The 20,513-nt window shown below is 34.4% G+C and overlaps 1 protein-coding gene across 3 annotated transcripts in view; it reads left to right on the top strand.

Moving 5' to 3' along the window:
* Window positions 1-20,513, top strand: part of ASCC3 (activating signal cointegrator 1 complex subunit 3) — a 332,868-nt gene that overhangs the window by 237,185 nt on the left and 75,170 nt on the right. For all 3 annotated transcript variants that reach the window (XM_019929490.3, XM_019929491.3, XM_019929493.3), the window contains exons 31-36: window positions 3,223-3,360; window positions 3,447-3,567; window positions 4,502-4,634; window positions 8,476-8,601; window positions 19,752-19,863; window positions 20,061-20,195. In XM_019929490.3, coding sequence (XP_019785049.1) covers window positions 3,223-3,360; window positions 3,447-3,567; window positions 4,502-4,634; window positions 8,476-8,601; window positions 19,752-19,863; window positions 20,061-20,195 — 765 coding nt within the window. The remainder of the gene's footprint in view (window positions 1-3,222; window positions 3,361-3,446; window positions 3,568-4,501; window positions 4,635-8,475; window positions 8,602-19,751; window positions 19,864-20,060; window positions 20,196-20,513) is intronic.

Raw genomic sequence — 20,513 nt, 5'->3', positions numbered from 1 at the left:
AGTCTTTTAACTTGAAGCATAGTGTGTTGTATAAAAGAATTTGGTGTTACTTTAGGGCTATATGTATGTAAAGGATTCAGTGTGATAATCTTTGTAAAGTGATAAGCACAATGCCTGACACATAATAAGTACTCAACAAATAATATCTATTATCATGTTTTAAGCTTTCATTATCCTAAATTCCTGAAAAATTTTGCTTGTGTTATGTTGTTTTGATCCAGATGAAACCTATTTTAAGTGTAGGGATGAAGATGCATATAATCTAATCAAAAATTATATTTTCAAAGTTAAAAAGACTGTCCTTGTAATATTTTATGCTTAATGATTGAATAACATTACTATAAATTTTGCTTTTTTTATGATGTACAAATAATTCAGAATTCATCCACAGTAACCGTGTAATAAATGAAGTTGTTTTCTGTGATTGTCCTCATGAGGATTTTAGGTCATTACCAGTTTAGATAGGCAAATAGTTCTTTTTAATGCATTGATTTATGTGAAAGTGGGGGAAGGGAATGAGAAACAGCCAGGCTTCCCTGATGCGAAAGGACGCGATATTACTGCCTCACCAAACCTCCTGCCACAGGATTCCTCAGCTTTCCTATGGTAAATGGTATGTTATTTTTTGGATATGATTGGCATTGCTGTGGAATACTGCAAATTATACAAGTTATACATACACACTGCTATTTAAGTTGTGAAACTGAAAAATCACGAAACTAATTGTCAGAGTAAGAATAATGAATTATTCTTGATAGTGTAAATTGAAGATATTTTATGCAGTGAACTATTGAACGAAAAAAGGATGATAGGCAGTCACTTGAAAACAGCTAACATAATTTATGAGACAGGACAGTACCTTTCTTTATAGCATGCATTTGTAGTCAGCATTTATATTAATACATTTCCATATTCTTGCTAAACAGATTGTAAAGAAAATAATGCAGGAATATCAGGTGACTGTACTGTGACTATGAAACAGAATGAATTCTTTATACATTGCATTCAATTCAGGAAAGTGGGTAAATAAGATTTCTGATGTGTATGTTATTAAAATATTACCTAGTCTATGCAGTGCTTTTTATACATTAATAATTATTATAAAGCCAAACTCCATCTTTCTTTTTTATTTTTTTTTTGATTATTGGAGTAAAACAACTTTTTCCCACATAAAAGACTTGGAAAACTTTTCCAACCATTGAAAATAAAATTAGTAAGAATGAAAACAGTTGGAATGCTTCATTATATGAATATGTTTGTCCTTTTTTTTTAATTGGGGTATAATTGATTTACAACGTTGTGTTAGTTTCAGATGTACAGCAAAGTGAATCTGTTATACAAATACATATATCTACTCTTTTTTTAGATCCTTTTCCAGTATAGGCCATTACAGAGTATTGAGTAGAGTTCCCTGTGCTATACAGTAGGCCCTTGTTACTTATCTATTTTATGTATAGTAGTGTGTATGTGTCAATCCCAATCTTCCAATTTACCCCTCCCCCCTGAATATGTTTGTCTTATGAATTTTTAACAAAATGGCAGCAGCCACCTGAAGTTTCTCTAGATGGAGATTTTGTGAACTGTTTACTGGTTTATGCAGAGCCAGGAGCATAAGTGTATTGCAGGTATACTTGTGTATATTCGAGGTGATTAATAATAGAAGGCAAAAAGGAAATGAAGTCTGAAAATAATGTCAGTCTTCCAACTTCTATCTCAGTCTTCAGGCATATAATAGTTATACATGTATTGATGCCTACTTCCAAGTTCCTTCTCCACTATTGTTTACTGATGTGGTCATGAAGCTGTTGACATAACTAAAACATGTCCTTCTTCTGAATGCTCATATATTCTCAAACCACTTGGTCTCTGCATTGCTGCCCTCAGGGAGTTGCCAAAAAAGGTTCCCAGGCTGCACCTAGTGTCGTCATCTTCTTTAGGGACAAGTAGAGGTCTATCATTAAGCAGAAAGAGATTGGGTTTTCTGTTTAGTTCTTTACAGGAAGTAAGTTTTGTAAGAAAATAAGATTTGCTGCTTGTTGCCATAAAATCTGTGTTGCATTAAGAATTTTCCATGTAGAATGGAAAGTGATAAAATATTCTGAGAGTATATATGAAATATAAGTTTCAGAAACTGTTTACACATATAAAATTCAATGAGCTAAACTGAGGCTGGAAATGCAATCTGTTTTAAAATGCAAAAACTGGAATGTATAAGAATTCTGAATGCTAAAGTTAGCATTTAAAATAAGTGAGGTAAGGAATTACTTAACCAATATTGCTAGAATAATTAACTATTTAGGAAAAATAAACTTAGATTTCTACCATACTTTCTATTACAAAATTACAAGTTAATTATTTAAATGTAAAAACTATAACAGAAGTTAAAGGAATAGTAGGTGAATATGTATTTGATCTCAAGATGAGGAAAAGTTTTCTAAGCAAAAAAAAAATAAGGGACCAATTTAAAATTTTAAGTCCATAAAGTAAAAAAATTAAATAAATAAAATGAAGTACTTATAAAACTGGATGAAAGTTTATACCATGTGATGGACAAGGGGCTGATACCCTTAATACATAAAGAGCTATCACAAACCAATAAGAAAAAGGCTACTCAATAAACGGAAAGATAATTTACCAAAAAGTCAAACAGTAAATATGAAAAGTATTTAACTGAACTGTTGATTAAAGAAATGAGAAGTAAGCAAAAGTATATACCAGTTTGATTTTTTAAATGAAGAAACTGAGGCTCAGAGAAGGTATGTGACTTGCCCCTGGGTCACTAAGTTCAGTGAGAAAGCCTAAATTTGAATGACTACTCTTTGGTAGGATTATGACTGATTTTTCCCATTAATTTTTTGTCCATACTTTCTAAATTTTTATCACTGAGGCAAAAAATAGAGGTCTTTTCTATAACAAGACCAACACAGACACCGAAACGTTTTAGGCAGTATTATAGCATTTTAGTAGTTGTTACTCAATAAGGGGTAATGAGTACAGATTTTTTCCTTGATGCATAAAAATAAAAGGGATAACGTTTACATTTTAATTAATTTACAGTATACATTCTCACTAAGTAGATATTCTTTTCAACTAATTTAACTTTAATCATAACTGCAGATGGGACCTACATTTTTATGCCCATATAGCATAAGAATTAAAAAAACAAAATGAAAAATGTGAAGCTAATGCACTGACATCTTGTAATTGTGTTTTTATTTGCAGATGGAGAATATCATTGGCACAGTAAGAGATTCCAACCTGAAGCTGACACTTGCTTTCGGAATAGGAATGCATCATGCTGGACTACATGAGAGGGACCGAAAAACAGTAGAGGAACTATTTGTAAATTGTAAAGTTCAGGTAATTTTTTTCCATGAACAGATATTTTAAAGTAAATTAAAAGTTGTATTTTAGTTAGATATAAGATATTATCTTTTATTTTTTAGGTTCTTATTGCTACAAGTACATTAGCCTGGGGTGTAAACTTTCCAGCTCATTTAGTAATTATTAAAGGAACAGAATATTATGATGGAAAAACAAGACGATATGTGGATTTCCCCATTACAGGTAATATTTTTAAATTTTCAAATACATTAAATGTCTATTTTAGCGTTAATAATTTGAATTTGCATGAATTAAATTTTAGAGAATTGGTCACATGTCAGTGATGAACAAATTGTAAATTTTTTGTTTCCAGTAAAAATATTACTCCAAAGTATTAAGCCATTTTATTTACTTTTACTTATCCAGTGTGTTAGTGAATGTCAAAGGCACAAGTAATTGTTTTAAATTTATAAATAGATAAAAGTACTGATTAGTAGGAATTAGTGACTTAATAAGTTATAAGTAAACATTATGTTTAATTTTAAATCTCCCTCAGTAGACATGAGGACTTCCTACAGGACTTCTAGAACCAAAGCACTTGTTGCTGTAACTTGTACATGAACAGTCTATTAACATATTTTAAAACTTGATAAAAGCATTTTCAGTGAGTTTTGAACAGGAAAATATGCCAAATGTGTATTTCAGCTCAATGAATACATATAAAATCTGTATCATTTCTCAATCATTACTTACCTCAGAGACTCCTGCAGTATAAAAGAAAAATTTTATACAGTGGATGGGAAGAAGAGGAGGCCTAAGTGGATCCGTTATTCATGGGGAAAAATAAGCAAATGACTCTGCTGAAGAGGTTTTCCTATATAAGAGTTATATAGTTATAACTCTTAAATAGCATTTTTAAACATTTACCTAAAGGAATCTTTGATCTTTCTTACTTTTACACACTGTAAGACTCGTTTGGGGACTCAGTTTTCTATCATAGTGAATTAATTATTTAATTATTAGGGAACTCAGTAGTAGGCATCAGAGAGAGCATCCCTGGTCTTAAAATACTTTTCTCCCTTTTATTTTGTTGTGTTGTAGAAACATGCTATAATCCATCAATATTTCTTGTGCTACATGCCACACTGCAGAATACCTCTTGTTCTCTTTCTTATAGATGTACTCCAGATGATGGGGCGTGCTGGGAGGCCTCAGTTTGATGACCAAGGCAAAGCTGTAATTCTGGTTCATGACATAAAGAAAGACTTTTACAAAAAATTTCTTTATGAACCTTTCCCTGTAGAGTCAAGGTAAATTTTGCTGTAAATTAATTTAAATGGATTATGTCATAGCAGGTTGATATTTTTGTGCTGACATTGTATTAGATGAAAATCAGTAAAACTTCTAGTTCAAAAGAATTATTTGAAGTGAAACAATATATTTATCACAATAAGACAACATTAAATTGTAATTTTCACTATAAAAGAAAAACACGCTGTTTAAAAGAAGCAGTGAAGGGACTTCCCTGGTGGTGCGGTGGTTAAGAATCCACCTGCCAATGCAGAGGGCATGGGTTCGAGCCCTGATCCAGGAATATCCCACATGCCACGGGGCAACTAAGCCCAGTGTGCCACAACTACTGAGCCTGCACTCTAGAGCCCGCAAGCCACAACTGTGGAGCCCGTGTGCCACAACTACTGAAGCTCACATGCCTAGAGCCCATGCTCTGCAACAAGAGAAGCCACTGCAATGAGAAACCAGTGCACCGCAACGAAGAGTAGCCCCCACTCGCCACAACTAGAGAAAGCCCTCCCGCAGCAACAAAGATCCAACGCAGCCAAAAATAAATTAATTACTTAATTAATTTATTTTTTAAAAAAGAAGCAGTGAAGTACATTGTTCAGTCACATTGACTTTGGAGCAAGACAACCTGGGCTTATGTTTGAGCTCTCCACCACTTACTTGCTTGATCTTGAGCAAGTTATTTAAATCCTCAATGCCTTAGTGCACTGTCTGTAAGATGGAGATAGCAGCAATACTGGCCATCTCGTAGGGTACTTGTACTGATCAAATGTATCGTGCTTGGAACTGTGTCTGGCACATAGTAAGCATTTAATAAAGTGTTAGTTTGGTGTGTGTTTTTGTAGAATAGTCTATAAATAAATATCCAAAATAAAGGGATTGGTAATGAATAATTTAGGCTAGTGGCCAGTTTCAGAATTATCACATACTTCTTTGTGGATCCAGTAACTACCACCCCTCTGATGAAGTCTTTCCTCATTTTCTCAGCTGAAAATAATCTTTTGTCTGTCAGATTTATACATTTTTCATTCCTAACATTTATCACTTGCTACCTTTTATCATAGTCTTCTTTAATATACTGAATCGCCTTTACCATATTCTAACTGCAAAGGACAAAATATATTTCTAATTTATACTGTAAATAGTTATTGAGTTTTTTACTGTGTTAGAAGTTCTAATGTTCCTTTTTTTTTTAATTTGGAAAATATAAAAACATTTAATATTGTGGGAGATAGCTAACATTGTGCTGAGAGAAAATTTATGACCATAAATATATGTATTTTAAAAGAAACAGTGAAGGGCTTCCCTGGTGGCGCAGTGGTTAAGAATCTGCCTGCCAGTGCAGGGGACACGGGTTCGATCCCTAGCCCAGGAAGATCCCACATGCCACAGAGCAACTAAGTCCGTGCGCCACAACTACTGAGCCTGCAACCTAGAGCCCATGAGCCACAACTACTGATCCCACATGCCAAGAGCCTGTGCTCCGCAACAAGAGAAGCCACGACAATGAGAAGCCCGTGCACCGCAACAAAGAGTAGCCCCCGCTCGCCACAACTAGAGAAAGCCTGCGCACAGCAACAAAGACCCAACACAGGCAAAAATAAAAACAAACAAATAAATAAATAATTTTTAAAAAATAAAAGAAAAAGAGTGAAAAATGAATTATCTGAATATGCATCTCAAGAATTTGAAAAAAAATTAGCAAATTGAACTCAAAGAAAGGAGAAGATAGAAAGATAAGAGAAAGAATTAATGAATTGAAACCAAACATACATTAGAAAAAAATCAACAAAGCCAAAAGTTGGTTCTTTGAAAAGAAGAATAATACTGATAAACCTTTAAGTCTGGTCAAGAGAAAAGAGGGAAGGAACAGCACAATATCAGGATACAAAAGAAATCTAAAAGGTAATAAGATATTATGAAAAAATTTATACAAATTTTAAATTTTAGATCAAATGGTAGAATGCTTTTTTAAAAAAATTACTAAAACTGACACAAAAAGAAATGGAAAATTTAAATAGCCTCTTATCTATCAAAGCAATTGTATCTGAAATTTAAAATCTTTCCACAAAAATTTTCTGACCCAGACATTCCACTAGTGAATTCCTTATAACATTTAAGGAAGCAATTGAACTCATGAAATTGAACACAAACCCTTCCTGTAATAGTCGAAAAGATAGGACTATTTCCCAACTTATTTTATGAGAGTAGAATAACCTTGGTTCTAAAACCTGATAAATTTACAAGAAAGGAATGTAACAGGGCTGTGTCTCTCATGAATATAGATATAGAAATCCTAAATAAAACATGAGTAAATCAAATCTAACAATGTATAAAAAGATAACATATTACAACTAATTACAATATCAGTGCAAAGATGACTTATTACTTGAAAATAAATGAATATAATTCACCACGTTAGCAGGAAAAGATGAGAAAAATTATATGATTATCTCATAGATATAAAAAAAAGCATTTGGTGAAATTCCATACCCATTAATTATAAAAACTTTTAGCCAAGAGGAATATAAGGGAATGTTCTTAATCTGATAAAGAGTCTCTACTAAAAATCTACTGCAAACATCATGATTAATGATTCAGTATTGAAAGCTTTCCCTTTGAGATAGGAAATGATACAGGGATGTTGTTTTCACCACTGCCAGTAAGTGTTGTGCTAGAGATCCAAGCCACTGCATTAAGGTAAAGCAAAGAAATAAAAGTCAAAATATCCTTCTGAGCAAGAGGAGTGAGTAAAAAGCATAAAAGGAAGACTTCTGGGGCGCTGGTAATGCTTGATCTTGGTGGTGGTTACACAGATGTGTTCACATTGTGAATACTACTTGAGTTGTACATGTATAATTTATGTAATTTTTTCTATGTGTACTTCAGTAAAAAGTTAATTAAAATTTTAAAGTTTAAGTTTAAAGTTTAAGTGTACCTTGATATGACTACTATTAATATTTTATTTCTACAGAGTACATATACAGAAGTTATATGTTAACTTCTCTGTTAATGGGCATTTAGAGAGTTTCTAGTTTTTAACGCTTACACATATTGCTGCAGTGAAGTATTTTGCTTCCCTATCCTAACCTATAAATGTTTCCCTATCAGGTGATAATGAAAAAGTGAAATTGCCGGGTCACAGTGATTGTTCAAATAGATATTGTCAAATTGCCCTCCAATTTAGCTATATGGATTTATACTCTGCCACTGGTGACTGGAGAGTAATATCGCAACTTTTTTTTTCATTCAATTTATTATGGCCACTTTCTTATATCCTTAAAAACATCCTTTGCAAAAACTGTTTTTTAATACCTGCATATGTATCATAATTTACATGGCCCTTTCTTTTGTTGGACATTGCTTCCCTTTTTTGTAATTTATGTAAGAAACTGAAATGAACATTTTGTTATGCCAGTCTTTCAACACATCTGATCATCTCTGTATATTCCACAACACCTAGCACATTTATGTCTTATATGACTGAACTTAATATTCACAGAATGAATGAAGGGAATATCCTTGCTCTATCCTAACCATCCCTCCTTTCTTACCAATTCTTTCATCTGCCTCAGTAACTCTTCTCTGCTCTCCAAGGCATATCGTCCCTCGTCTGCTCTTACCTCGGCTCTCATCTTCTCCTCCTGAAAGTTATTAGCTCCCTTCCTGTCAGCCTGTGTTTATTTCCACCTAGCAATTTATTTTCCCAAAATTATATACAAAAGATACAAATTACACAAAACATTTGTTCTGTATCCTGGAACATCAAATCTGAGTCTTGACTATGTGAGAAAAGTTGTTTTTCATTTAACGTTCATGTATGTTTCCCATGTCTTGTTCACTCTGTAGCTTATTAGGAGTGCTCTCTGACCATTTAAATGCAGAGATTGCTGGTGGTACAATAACATCTAAGCAAGATGCAATGGATTATATCACCTGGACTTACTTTTTCCGACGTCTTATCATGAACCCCAGGTAAGTGCGGGGCAAGTATTTTTCTGTTTTGCACTAAAATAAAATATGTTTGAAGGTAATCATCTCTAAATTCAGGTACATAACAAAAATGCCAGAACATTGGACATCCTAGGTATAGGAATTTGCCCAGAGAATCAGATAATATCTCTGATATGTTCACAACGTATTGTGATATATTAGAAAATAATGGTGTGCATTTTATTAACTTATTTTAATTAACTTAGAATGTTCTCAAGGATTTCGCTCTGTAGTTAGGGAGACAAGACACCCGATGTCATTAAGAAATGTGCTCAGTTAAATTACATGGTAGTGGCTGACTTGGGTGCAGTTGGAATTCAGAGAAGAATAAGGCCTGTGAAATTGTAGGGGGAAGAATTTGTGAGGCATTTGTAAAGGTTAATAAGAACCCTGCAAGATGAAAGAAAATTGGGGGAGTTGTGATGGAGTATCTTTTTACTCCAGGCAGGGTAGATTGTATCTTCATTCAGCACCTGTTTATCAAATATTATACTAGACATTGAAGCCTGAGGATGAGTGTATATCATCCCTTATCTTCAAGGGCTGATCTTGTAATGTGGAGATGGACATAAATGATTACAGTGTAAATCATAAGTGCTCTAACAGACTGTATTTAAGCCTGTGAGAGTGAAAGCTTCACAGACGAAGTGATACTTCACCCCGAACTTGAATCTGGAACAGAAGTGGAAAAGGTGGAAGGCACAAAAATACTAGATGGGCGGAGGCCCTCAGGGCTTGAAAGAGTCTCTAGAGAATGCCAAAAGTTAGATGTAAAGCTTAGAATGTGAGGCAAGAAGATTTTCTTGCCTAGAAAGTGGACCAAGCACCAGAGAGTAAAGGGCCTGTATGCCATGCTAAGGGGTTTGCATCTGATCCTATTGGCTGTGGTTGGAAGTTTTTAAATATAGTTTAGCATCACCAAATTAGGTTTTTGTTATTGTTGTTGTTTCCTTTGTACCTTTTGAGCCCTTCACCCATTTCTCCCACCCCCACCCCCGCCTCTGGCAACTACCAGTCTGTTCTTTGGTGTTTTGTTTTGTTTTGCTTTTAGATTCCATGCATAAGAGAAATCATATGCTATTTGTCTTTCTCTGTTTGACTTATTTTACTTAGCATAATATCCTAGCGGTCCATCCATGTTGTTTCCAAGGCATGATTACATTTTATTTATTTATTTATTTTTGGCTGCGTTGGGTCTTCATTGCTGCGCACGGGCTTTCTCTAGTTGCAGCGAGCGGGGGCTACTCTTCATTGTGGTGCGTGGGCTTCTCATTGCAGTGGCTTCTCTTGTTGCAGAGCATGGGCTCTAGGCATGCAGGCTTCAGTAGTTGCAGCACACAGGCTCAGCAGTTGCGGCTCACAGGCTCTAGAGCACAGGCTCAGTAATTGAGATGCACGGGCTTAGTTGCTTAGCAGCATGTGGGATCTTCCTGGACCAGGGCTCAAACCCATGTCCCCTGCATTGGCAGGCGGATTCTTAACCACTGTGCCACGAGGGAAGTCCCTACATGTTTTTATGGCTGAGCAATAGTCCATTCTTTGTCTATACCACAATTTCTTTATTCATTCATCCGTTCATGGACACTTAGGTTGTTTCCATATTCTGGCTATTGTAAACTGCTGCAATGAACATGGGGGTGCATATATCTTTTCAAATTAGTGTTTTTGTTTTCTTCTAATAAATACTGGCTTTGTTTCAGTACTTGCAGCACTGTGGTAGGGAATGAGCTAGAATGGGGAAATATTTATAGCAGGGAGACCAGTTAGGATGCTTTTTAACAATAGGGCAAAGACACATAGGACCTTAACAGATGCGGGGGGAATGGAAGGAGGCCAAAGGTGAGGGACATTCCTGATATGAGTAAGAAGAAATATTAAACCATTGTTAAGATCTTGAACAGAGAGATCATGATGAAAATGATGAAATGAATTTACTAAATCTTACCGGTTGGTACTTTAAGAAATTTGTTTCTCTTCAGCCAACATTTCCACTTACATAGGTAGGAGTTTGAGAATATGGTGATGTTTTGCTCAGTTCCGCCTGTATTACAGGCCTCTGGATTAGGTACAAAATTTCATTTGGGAAAATGACTACAAAATTAATGAGATAGTCTTACAGTACCACAAATTTTCCGTAGTAAACAGATCACAGATTAGCACTGTTGAATCGTACAATGGGATAGACTTTACATGTACTCTAGTCCAACCTTCTTGTTTGGTATTGAAGAAATGGAGGCTGGAAACTTAAAGTGACTTGTCTTGTATCCCATAACTACTTTGTGATAAAGCTAGAACTTAAAAACGTAAGTTTTGTGAATTACTACTCTTTATGTTTTTGGAGGGAGAAGAATCATGGTGTATAACTGTAGATATATTCATTTTTCTTATATCACAAGAATGGAGGCAATTAATGTGATAGAAGGAGCTTTGACTTGGAATCAGAACACTGATTTTTGTATCAGCACTGCTTTTTAGAAACTGTGTGACCTTGATCGCTTCACCTCTCTTGGCTTCACTTTCTTCATCTGGAAAGTGAGTAATAGCCTACCTCCTTCACAGGGTCATGTTGGGAATCAAGTACACGAATTAAAGCCTTTCTAAGTTTTGTATAATTATGAAAAACTTAATTAATGTTATTAGTGAGCTGTTATTCTTGTACTCCTTTCCAGTTGCTTTACTGGTCTATACCATCCTAAAGACTCTAGGGCATTTTCTGGCGGTACAGTGGTTAGGACTGCACGCTTTTACTGCCAAGGGTGCGAGTTCAATCCCTGGTCAGGGAACTAAGATCCCACAAGCTGCATGGCCCAGCCAAAAAAAAAAAAAAAAAAGACTCTAGTTTAGAGACTTAGAACCTAATCATTTCTGTCAGCTTGTCTGGTCAGCAAACAAGGGAATGATTCTCTGAGGCAAATTGAGTTCTTTTGCGACTTATAGTTCTTTATTGAATCCACAGATACACTGAATTTTGTGTGTGCGTCTTCTTTTCTTAATTAAAAATTTTAACTTTTCATTTTCAAACAATTTGAGATTTTTTTAATTGCGAGAATAGTGCAAACAGGCACTGCGTACCCTTCATCCAGCTTCCTCAAGTGTTAACCTCTTACATGACTGTACAGTTATCCAAACCAGGAAATTTACATTTATGCAATACTATTAAGTAATCTACAGCCTTCATTCACATTTCATCAGTATTTCCACTAATGTCCCTTTTATGCTGAAGACCCAATTTAGTAGTATCCTGCATTCCATTTAGTTGTTCTGCCTCCTTAATTCATTTCAATCTGTGACATTTTCTCAGTCTTTCTTTGTCTCTCATAACCTTGACACTTTAGAGGAACCCTGGCCAATTATTTTGTAGAACATCCTTCAATCTGGGTTTGTCTGAAGTTTTCTCATCCCAGAATTCAAGTTCTGCCTTTTGGGGCAAGAAGACTGTAGAAGTGATGCTGTGCTCTTTCCAGTGCATAATATTAGGAAGTTCTTCTCTAGAGATCCCTTCTGTATTTAAAATATCACTTGTCTGTGAAAGACCCAAAATAAGTTATTCCAGCTGTTCCCCATCCCAAGTTACAGTCTTATTTCTCCACCTGCCTTCTGAATGTTGCCACATGGACTTACCGCCATCATTTCAAATTCAGCATGTCTAAAACTGAATCAGATATCAAAATTTTGCTCTAATATCACTTTCTTACCTTAATGTTATCACTCTGCATCTACTTATGTTGACTTCAAATATCAAATTTGCTTTTTAATTTTTCTCCTCCCTTAATTTCCTTAGTTCTTTACCTGCTTAATCTTCTTTTAGTCTATCCTCAATCTAGCCTGATTTGCAAACTGTCATTGATCAGAAATTAAATGTATTGGAGACGGAAACTAGATAAGTTGTGCTTAGTAGACATAGAATAAGTGTTGACACCTGAACAAAGACTTGAAAGAAGTAAGAAGGTTGACCACATGAATATCTAGCAAACAACATTTCAGGCCAAGGGAACGGGAGAAGTTCTAAAGCAGGCGCATCTGGTGCGTTGAAGGCGCAACAAGAAGAAGGTGTAGCTGAAGTGGAATAAGCGTGGGGAGGAGAGTAGTAGGAGATAAAGCTAGAGTTGTGGGTGGTCAGTGGTCATACTGGTCATGTGGGAGATTAGACACCATGGTAGGGACTTTGATTTTTATTCTGGGCGAAATGAGAACCATTGTAGGTTTTCAATCAGCGGACTGACAGGATCTATTCATACCGTTAAAAAGGCCAATTATAATCATAAATATTATAAATAATTTAAACTTCCCTATTGAAAGACAGAAATTCTCAGATTTATTTTTTTAAATCCCACTAAAAATGATTTATAAGCAACATATCAAATCAAAATGATATAGAAAAGTAGAAAATTGGGCATTGAAAGAAGACCTGAAGGAGAGTACCAAAGAGAAACCAATAGCTACAGAACTAAAATCAGACAAAATGAGATTCAAGGCAATAAAGATTAAAAAGGACAATGAAGAATGGTTATATTGATAACAAGTACAATCACTAAAAGTTACAGTAGATTATAAATTTTTAGATAACTAGAAATATAGCATCAAAATATATAAAGCAGGGCTTCCCTGGTGGTGCAGTGGTTGAGAGTCCGCCTGCCGATGCAGGGGACACGGGTTCGTGCCCCAGTCTGGAGGATCCCACATGCCGTGGAGCGGCTGGGCCCGTGAGCCATGGCCACTGAGCCTGCACGTCCGGAGCCTGTGCTCCGCAATGGGAGAGGCCACAGCAGTGAGAGGCCCGCGTACCGCAAATTTATATATATATATATATATATATATATAAAGCAAAACCAATAGAAATCTAAGATGTTAACTAAATTATAGTCATGTTGAGAGACTTTAACACATATCCCTCAAAAATCAGCATGTCAAAGAGATATAAAGTATTTCATAAAATAAAAGATTTGAATAACAATAGCCTTGAATATGTGTATGTGTTCGTAGTACCCCCAAAAAAGAATATGCCGTACTTAAAAACACTAATGGAATTTTAGTTATAAAAATATACCATGGGGCTTCCCTGGTGGCACAGTGGTTGAGAGTCCGCCTGCCGATGCAGGGGACACGGGTTCGTGTCCCGGTCCTGGAAGATCCCACATGCCGCGGAGCAGCTGGGCCCATGAGCCATGGCCGCTGAGCCTGCGCGTCTGGAGCCTGTGCTCTGCAACGGGAGAGGCCACAACAGTGAGAGGCCTGCGTACCGCAAAAAATACATGTATATACCATGTACTAGACTACAAAGAGCAACTCACTGTATTTCAGAATGTAGAGATCATAAGGCTACATTCTCACAGTGTAATGCAATAAAACCAGAAATAAACAAGAGAAAGGATGGCAAAAAAACTAACTGCTTGGCATTTAACTACTTTTATTCTAGTGAAAGATGAATGTTTTTTTAAAATAGGTATAAGCTAGAACTATACAAAAATAAAGATATTTTAGAACAAAACCTATGAATTTTAATCAACGCACAGTTCCAAGGAACATTCATGTCTTTAGGGCACCTACAGGAAAGCGTGAATGCTTGAAAATAATTAAATATCCGTCTCAAGAAACTAGAAGAACATTAGCAAAAACAAATACAAGAAGAATATATAAAAATAAAAATTGAAGTTAATAAAATGGGAAACAAAAACTACACTAATATTATTTATTATTGTGTCTGCTGTATTTGAGATGCTGTTTCAAGAGCCTAACTCATTTAGTACTGTTATGACCCCCATTTTATAAATGAAGAAACTGAAGCACAGGGAGATTAAGCAGCTTGCTCACAGTCAGGCAGGTCTGAGTGACAGAGGCAGAACTACTGATAGAATCCAGGCATTCTGGTTCCAGAGGCCACATTCTTCATCCCTGAGCCCATTATCAGGTCCAGAATTCAAATATCCATACTTTCTCTCCAGATCTCTTTTCAGTGCTGTGATGGAAAATGTGTTCTCTTTGGAGACCATACCATACTAATTCTGAATGTATAATACTTTTGTTCGTTTGATGCAAAAAAAAACTGTCATTTTTAATATCTATACCTTTACATCTGGATAAAAATGGGAAAATGTGCCTAAATAAAGTTTAACAAGTTACATATTTTACTTAGTCTGCTATAGCATGCCCTGCAATTTTCTTTCTGATTGGCCCTTATATCTTTTTATTATTGTCTGTGTTAAAATCACCTATACACAAAGCTAGAAGCAAAGAAAGGCACAGGAAATTGGTACACTTTTTCTACTTATTTGTAGATCTCGTAAAAGTTTTAAGAAACCTAAAATCATTGTCTCAAATGAAGAGCTTGTGTTATATGTAGTTTTAATATATACTTCATGCTTCCTGTCATTCAGTGCCATAAATTGAGATTTGACTTTTCTTTGGGTGGGAGGGTCTTGTATACACACATATGTGCATGCATGTATCTGTAACAAGGAAAAGCTGAAGTTTATTTAAAATACAAAGGGCAAACACCACTCTCAAAATATAGTCACATATAGGTAAATAAATATGACCCAATTCTCCAACCCCCTTCATTTAATCATATTACTGTAAAGTGTCCCCCCAACACCACCACCAAAAATAAAATTTATGTTGAGAAAGATTTCAGTTCCTGGTTGTTCTCTGTATGTCTGTGTATATTCTTAAGTTTTTGATATGCATGTATATGCAAATATATGTATGCTTATAAAGATACATATTTATATGTGTAAATATATATGTAGACACACATACATATATACATTAGTTCATTCAAATATATATAAACACATGTATTGGTGCATCATGAAATCTAATATATTTCAAATTGAGTTCTGGATTCAATTTGTATGTTCAATTTTACTCTCTGTTTTCCCCTGAGAAAGCTTCTACATAATTCTAGGGCAAAAAAATGTTGTGGTAGTTTCAGCTGTCCCTGCAACCACTTTCATTATTTGTGTCATTATTACTGCTGCATAATCTGAACATAAAAAAACATGGTGCTGTAACAAATGACTTCCCAGTACTGACAGTTATAGCAGCAGCATTTCAATACTGATGAAAAATTTCCCAGCGAGGTCTCTGGCCAGGTTTACATAAACCAAACAGGAAATAGCTGCCACTATTCACATTAAATCCAAACTGTTTGGTGTAACTTTATCTATGTTTTACATTACAATAAAATCTCTTTCATTTTCAGCCGGTGAAATTGCGTCCTTATTAACGTTGGAAAAAGATAACTTGAAGTTTCATGTGTGGTATTCTTGTTTGTCCTTTGATAAGATCTTTTAAAGATAATATTTTAAAAGTTGTTTTACTTTTTGACTGTTTAAATTTAATGAACTTTGTAAAATTTTATGATAGGGAGAGGTTTGTTTATAATTTCTTCCCAGTGGACTGCTAATAGAAGTTAGCTTGTCTAGCCCATGTGCTAGATGCTGTCAGTATCAAACTGCCTTTGACTTTCACACCTCTCAGGGGACTAGTAATTGTTGTGTTCAAACAGCCTGTAATTGTGATCCCGCTGGCTTTCTCAGTATGCTTCTGGCTATTAGAATCATTAAACAACTCAGCACCTGTTAACAGCATTGTAAATATTCAACCCTGCTTGTGTGCAGGTTGAATCCAATATAGAGAAATCTTACAGAGCTCAGCCTCATAAATTAGGGCCTCTGACAAGTCAATTATTGTGAAACTGGGTTTCTCTGTGAAATAAATGAAATAACATGCTGACAAAAAGGTAGGCTGTCTGTTTATGGCAAAGAGAAGATAATGACTTGACGATTCAATGCAGTGAGCGTGAAACTACATTGTATCCTTTATCCATAATTAAACAGTTGTATAATATTTCTGTTTTAATAACCAGTAAATTATAAATTTTCTACTGTGGAAAGTGCAACATGAAAACAGACCTTTTTACTTAGCAGTTGCATGCTTTTTTCAAGTTAGTAAAGTGGTTATTGAAATTAATGATATGTAATTTTTTTAAGCTAAATGCTTATAATTGTTTAGGCTAGAAATTGCACAGTGACTGAAAAGTTTACATGTTAGAAGCGAAGGCCATATAATGCTACTAATGAAGATCATGTAAATATAAACTCCATCCTTTATTCACAAAGAGTTAGAATATATTCTCTCTCAAAATTTTATGGGACCTAAAAAATAATTCCATTTACACTTAGTTTTATTACTTTAAAAAGTGTCTTATAAATTATACATTTAATTAAGATGTAGCAGTATACTTTCTTAAGGATTTGAAAATATTTATGTAACCTTAGAATCTCAGTTCAAATATTAACAAAGAATAATATTTGGTATAAATCAGTGAAGTCATATCACTAACAAAAATAGATGCATTTTAGTATTTGTGTTGGCTGCATGGGAGAAAGTTTTTTAATGATTGAGATTTTACTATTCTATTTAAGAATGTAATATTTTAACTAGCCCTCTCTATTTTTAAAGTTGTCACTTTTAAAAAATAAATAAAGTTATCACATATGCCAGAATATCTGAAGAAAACAATTTTAGGGATTTTTAAAATTCTAGATTACCCCTCCAGATGTAATAAGGATAAAAGTTTTGATATTGAATAAATTGAATGTCAATTCGATTACTTAAATTGAGTTTTTCATTTCTCATATGCAAGTCAGTAAGAATGTTGGTGAGCATATTGAAAAAGAACAACTATATTAAGAAATAATCCATGGAAGTTTTTAAAGTTATTCTGTTCAAAAAATGCATTAAGTTTTAGCAAGTTAGATTATGATATTTTAGTGTAGTCATCAGATAATTTGTTGCAGTCTCAGAGCCATGATTTTACTTCATTTTTTTTTCTTTTTTACAACTCACTGTAAATGTTTAAAAAATATTTACCCTGACTGTACTTTCTCTGGATAAAAGCCACAAAGTAGTCTAAAAATTTTTCCAATAGATGTAAATGAACAAACTTCAGAAGGGATATTAGCCCATCAAAATATATCTTGTAAATACATAAAACAGTGAGTAAAATAATTATTAAAAAAAGAACCTATAATTTTTGGAGAAAAGTTTTTATCATTAATGGTTTTCAGTATTATTTGTAAGTGTACCAAATTATTCATTTAAGCATAATATGGTAATCTTGGCATTCCAGTTATACCTACATGGGAATGACTTATGGTGATCCTTAGCAGTAACCATGAGATTGTTTGTTTTCAAATGGCCTAAGAAACTTATAGATAAAAATGGAATCATAACTTTTTGTTTTTCACAGTAATATTATTTTCATAATGTCTTCCTTCTGTAATTTTAATTGCATAAAGATAGCTTGATTCTTGCTCTGCAAATAGTACTACTTATTCAGTGTCCTGGGCACATTTTCACTGTTTTTTTTACTATTTAGATATAACTTTATCAACTATATATTAATCCAGACAGCTGAAAATCGTGTTGGAAAATTTATAGGCTTAGCAAGCCAAAAGAATGTGAAATATAAAGTAAGCACTTACGTTGCAGAAAGTTTGGCTGATAAATTTCATTTGTTGGGGGAAAAAAATGAAAGACAAAAAAATATTGTTAATAATCTGAAACAGCTTTGGGGATCTGTCTCTTTTATGGAGGCTTGAATGTTCAGAATTTTTATTTTCACCTCTAATGCAGAATAAATTATTCTAACTATATACTCTCACAGTTCAGGATAAAGGAAATATTTTCTAGTGGTTTCTAATGCTGGTTTTTCACCTTCACATATGCCTGGCTAGATAAAAGTAGGTGCATTTTGTTTAAAGTAACAACAGCACTGATCTGTCTAGTATTTGTTCATTGATAAATATTGCTTTATTTTGGTTTATGAAAAGAACTTTTCCAGGAAGGGCAATAATTTCTCTACAGACTAAAATTTAAAGTAACTAATTCTCTTTTATGAGAATTAAAATCCTCAGCATATAACTATGATTTACAGTTATTTTCCCAAATAAATAACCTATTATTAATCCATACTCAGTGGAAACTCATATATTTGGTTGTACCTAGACTTTTGGGCTAACTTCTCTTTCTAGTGAAAATATATCCTGCCATGATTTAAGTTCTGCTTTTTCTGTTTTTAAATAAATTTTTCTAGTATTGACCCCAAATCTTTCCCTTGGAAGAAAGGAAAAGAAAAAAAAAAATCACCATGCTTGAGAGGCCTTTAGACCTCTCCCATTTGAGATTGTTAACACTTTCTTCCTCAGGCTGTGACCACCCCCTTCCTAGTCCTGTACAGATATAAATCCCTCGTGCTGGGTTTCAGTGATGAGAGTCTGTTCTCTGAGGCCACTTTCCACTCCTGTTCTTTGACTTGGGTAGAGGTAGGGCATGTAATTCTCCATGCTGACTAGTGGACAGGGTTCACACAACAGGAATTAGCAATCTGCCATGACTGTGGAGGCAGTCCCTCACCTCTTGGATCTTTTCCCAGACACGGATTCCTAGTGATCTTAGGGATTTGCCAAAAATCTCTTGGAGTTACAGGGAGTAGCATTCAGGTGAATTGCATGTCCTTAGGTTTTTTACTCAGAAGATATATAGAGCTGAACCTATGTGTTTTCTGTATAGGTAAGCTTACTTACAAATGCTTATTTTGTTAGCCTGATGATGTTCCTTCTAATCTTTAGAATATTTACTCCTTAAGCATTAGGGGAACAATTGACTAAATTTCCTAAAAGAACTCATCTGCCACCCAAATCAATTGTTCTTTGAGTTTTTTAATGTTACTGAGGATGAGATTTTACATAAAAAAGGGAATTATATATTTATATATAATATGCTTCTCACTTTTTCTAGATCTAGTATATAAGTTTAGTTTGCTGTAGATGTGTAAACTGAAATAATGTCAGTTTTAACACTGGAAAATTCGTATCTTTTTAATGTGCTGCTGAATTTTATCTGCTTATCTTGCATATTTTTAACATATTGCCATTGTTCATCAGTGTCAATAAACCTTAGTATGGGGATTTTGATCTGTAAAATGGAAGTGGTAATTGCAATTGCTTTATTCCTTTGATTTGCTATAAATGGATTTTTTTTAATTCTGAAAAGAGCGAGGTGAAATTGAAATGATGGTTTTAATAAGAAATATTTTGAAACAAATAATGACCTTGCTTGTTTTCTAGCTACTACAATTTGAGTGATGTGAGCCATGATTCTGTGAACAAGTTTCTGTCCAATCTGGTTGAGAAGTCCCTGGTTGAATTGGAACATTCCTATTGTATTGAGATGGGAGAGGTACGACTTGGTCATACACATTCCAATTGAAAAGATGGCCCAGCTTTTTAACAATAGGGCTTTTGCTTCTAATGATAACCAAAAATTGTAATGAAACAGTTGGAACAGCAACCTACAGTATGAATTATTAATTTTACGAATATATACACTTCTATTGTACTTTTTATTTATGTTATTTTATATTTCTTTTGAAACAGGATAATCGGAGCATTGAACCACTGACATATGGCCGGATTGCCTCTTATTACTATTTAAAGCACCAAACAGTTAAAATGTTCAAGGAGCGTTTGAAACCTGAATGTGGTACTGAAGAATTGCTTTCAATTCTAAGTGTGAGTTTCATGATATTATTGCATTGTTTTTAATACATAGAGATTATATTTTATATATTTCATACCTTCACTTTTAATTTGGGTCTTAATTTGTTGCCATCTAGTTCCTCTTGAAATTTGGCAGAAACTGTTTATGAAGTTCTTTCTTCTGTCAAACACGATCACTACAAAGCAAATCTGGACTAAATTCCCCATTAAGATTACCGTGTAATTTATCATCCAAACTTGGGTCAGTCTGAGAATGGAATGGGGCACTACTGATATTTAAGCCAGGATAATAGGTATAAACTGGCCTCTCCTCAGCAGCCAGGTGATCTC

The sequence above is a fragment of the Tursiops truncatus genome, chromosome 12 (assembly GCF_011762595.2).
Source record: "Tursiops truncatus isolate mTurTru1 chromosome 12, mTurTru1.mat.Y, whole genome shotgun sequence".
Taxonomy (NCBI): Eukaryota; Metazoa; Chordata; class Mammalia; order Artiodactyla; family Delphinidae; genus Tursiops; species Tursiops truncatus.
The sequence above is the reverse complement of the archived record's forward strand: the minus strand, read 5'-3'. Positions and strand labels throughout refer to the sequence as shown.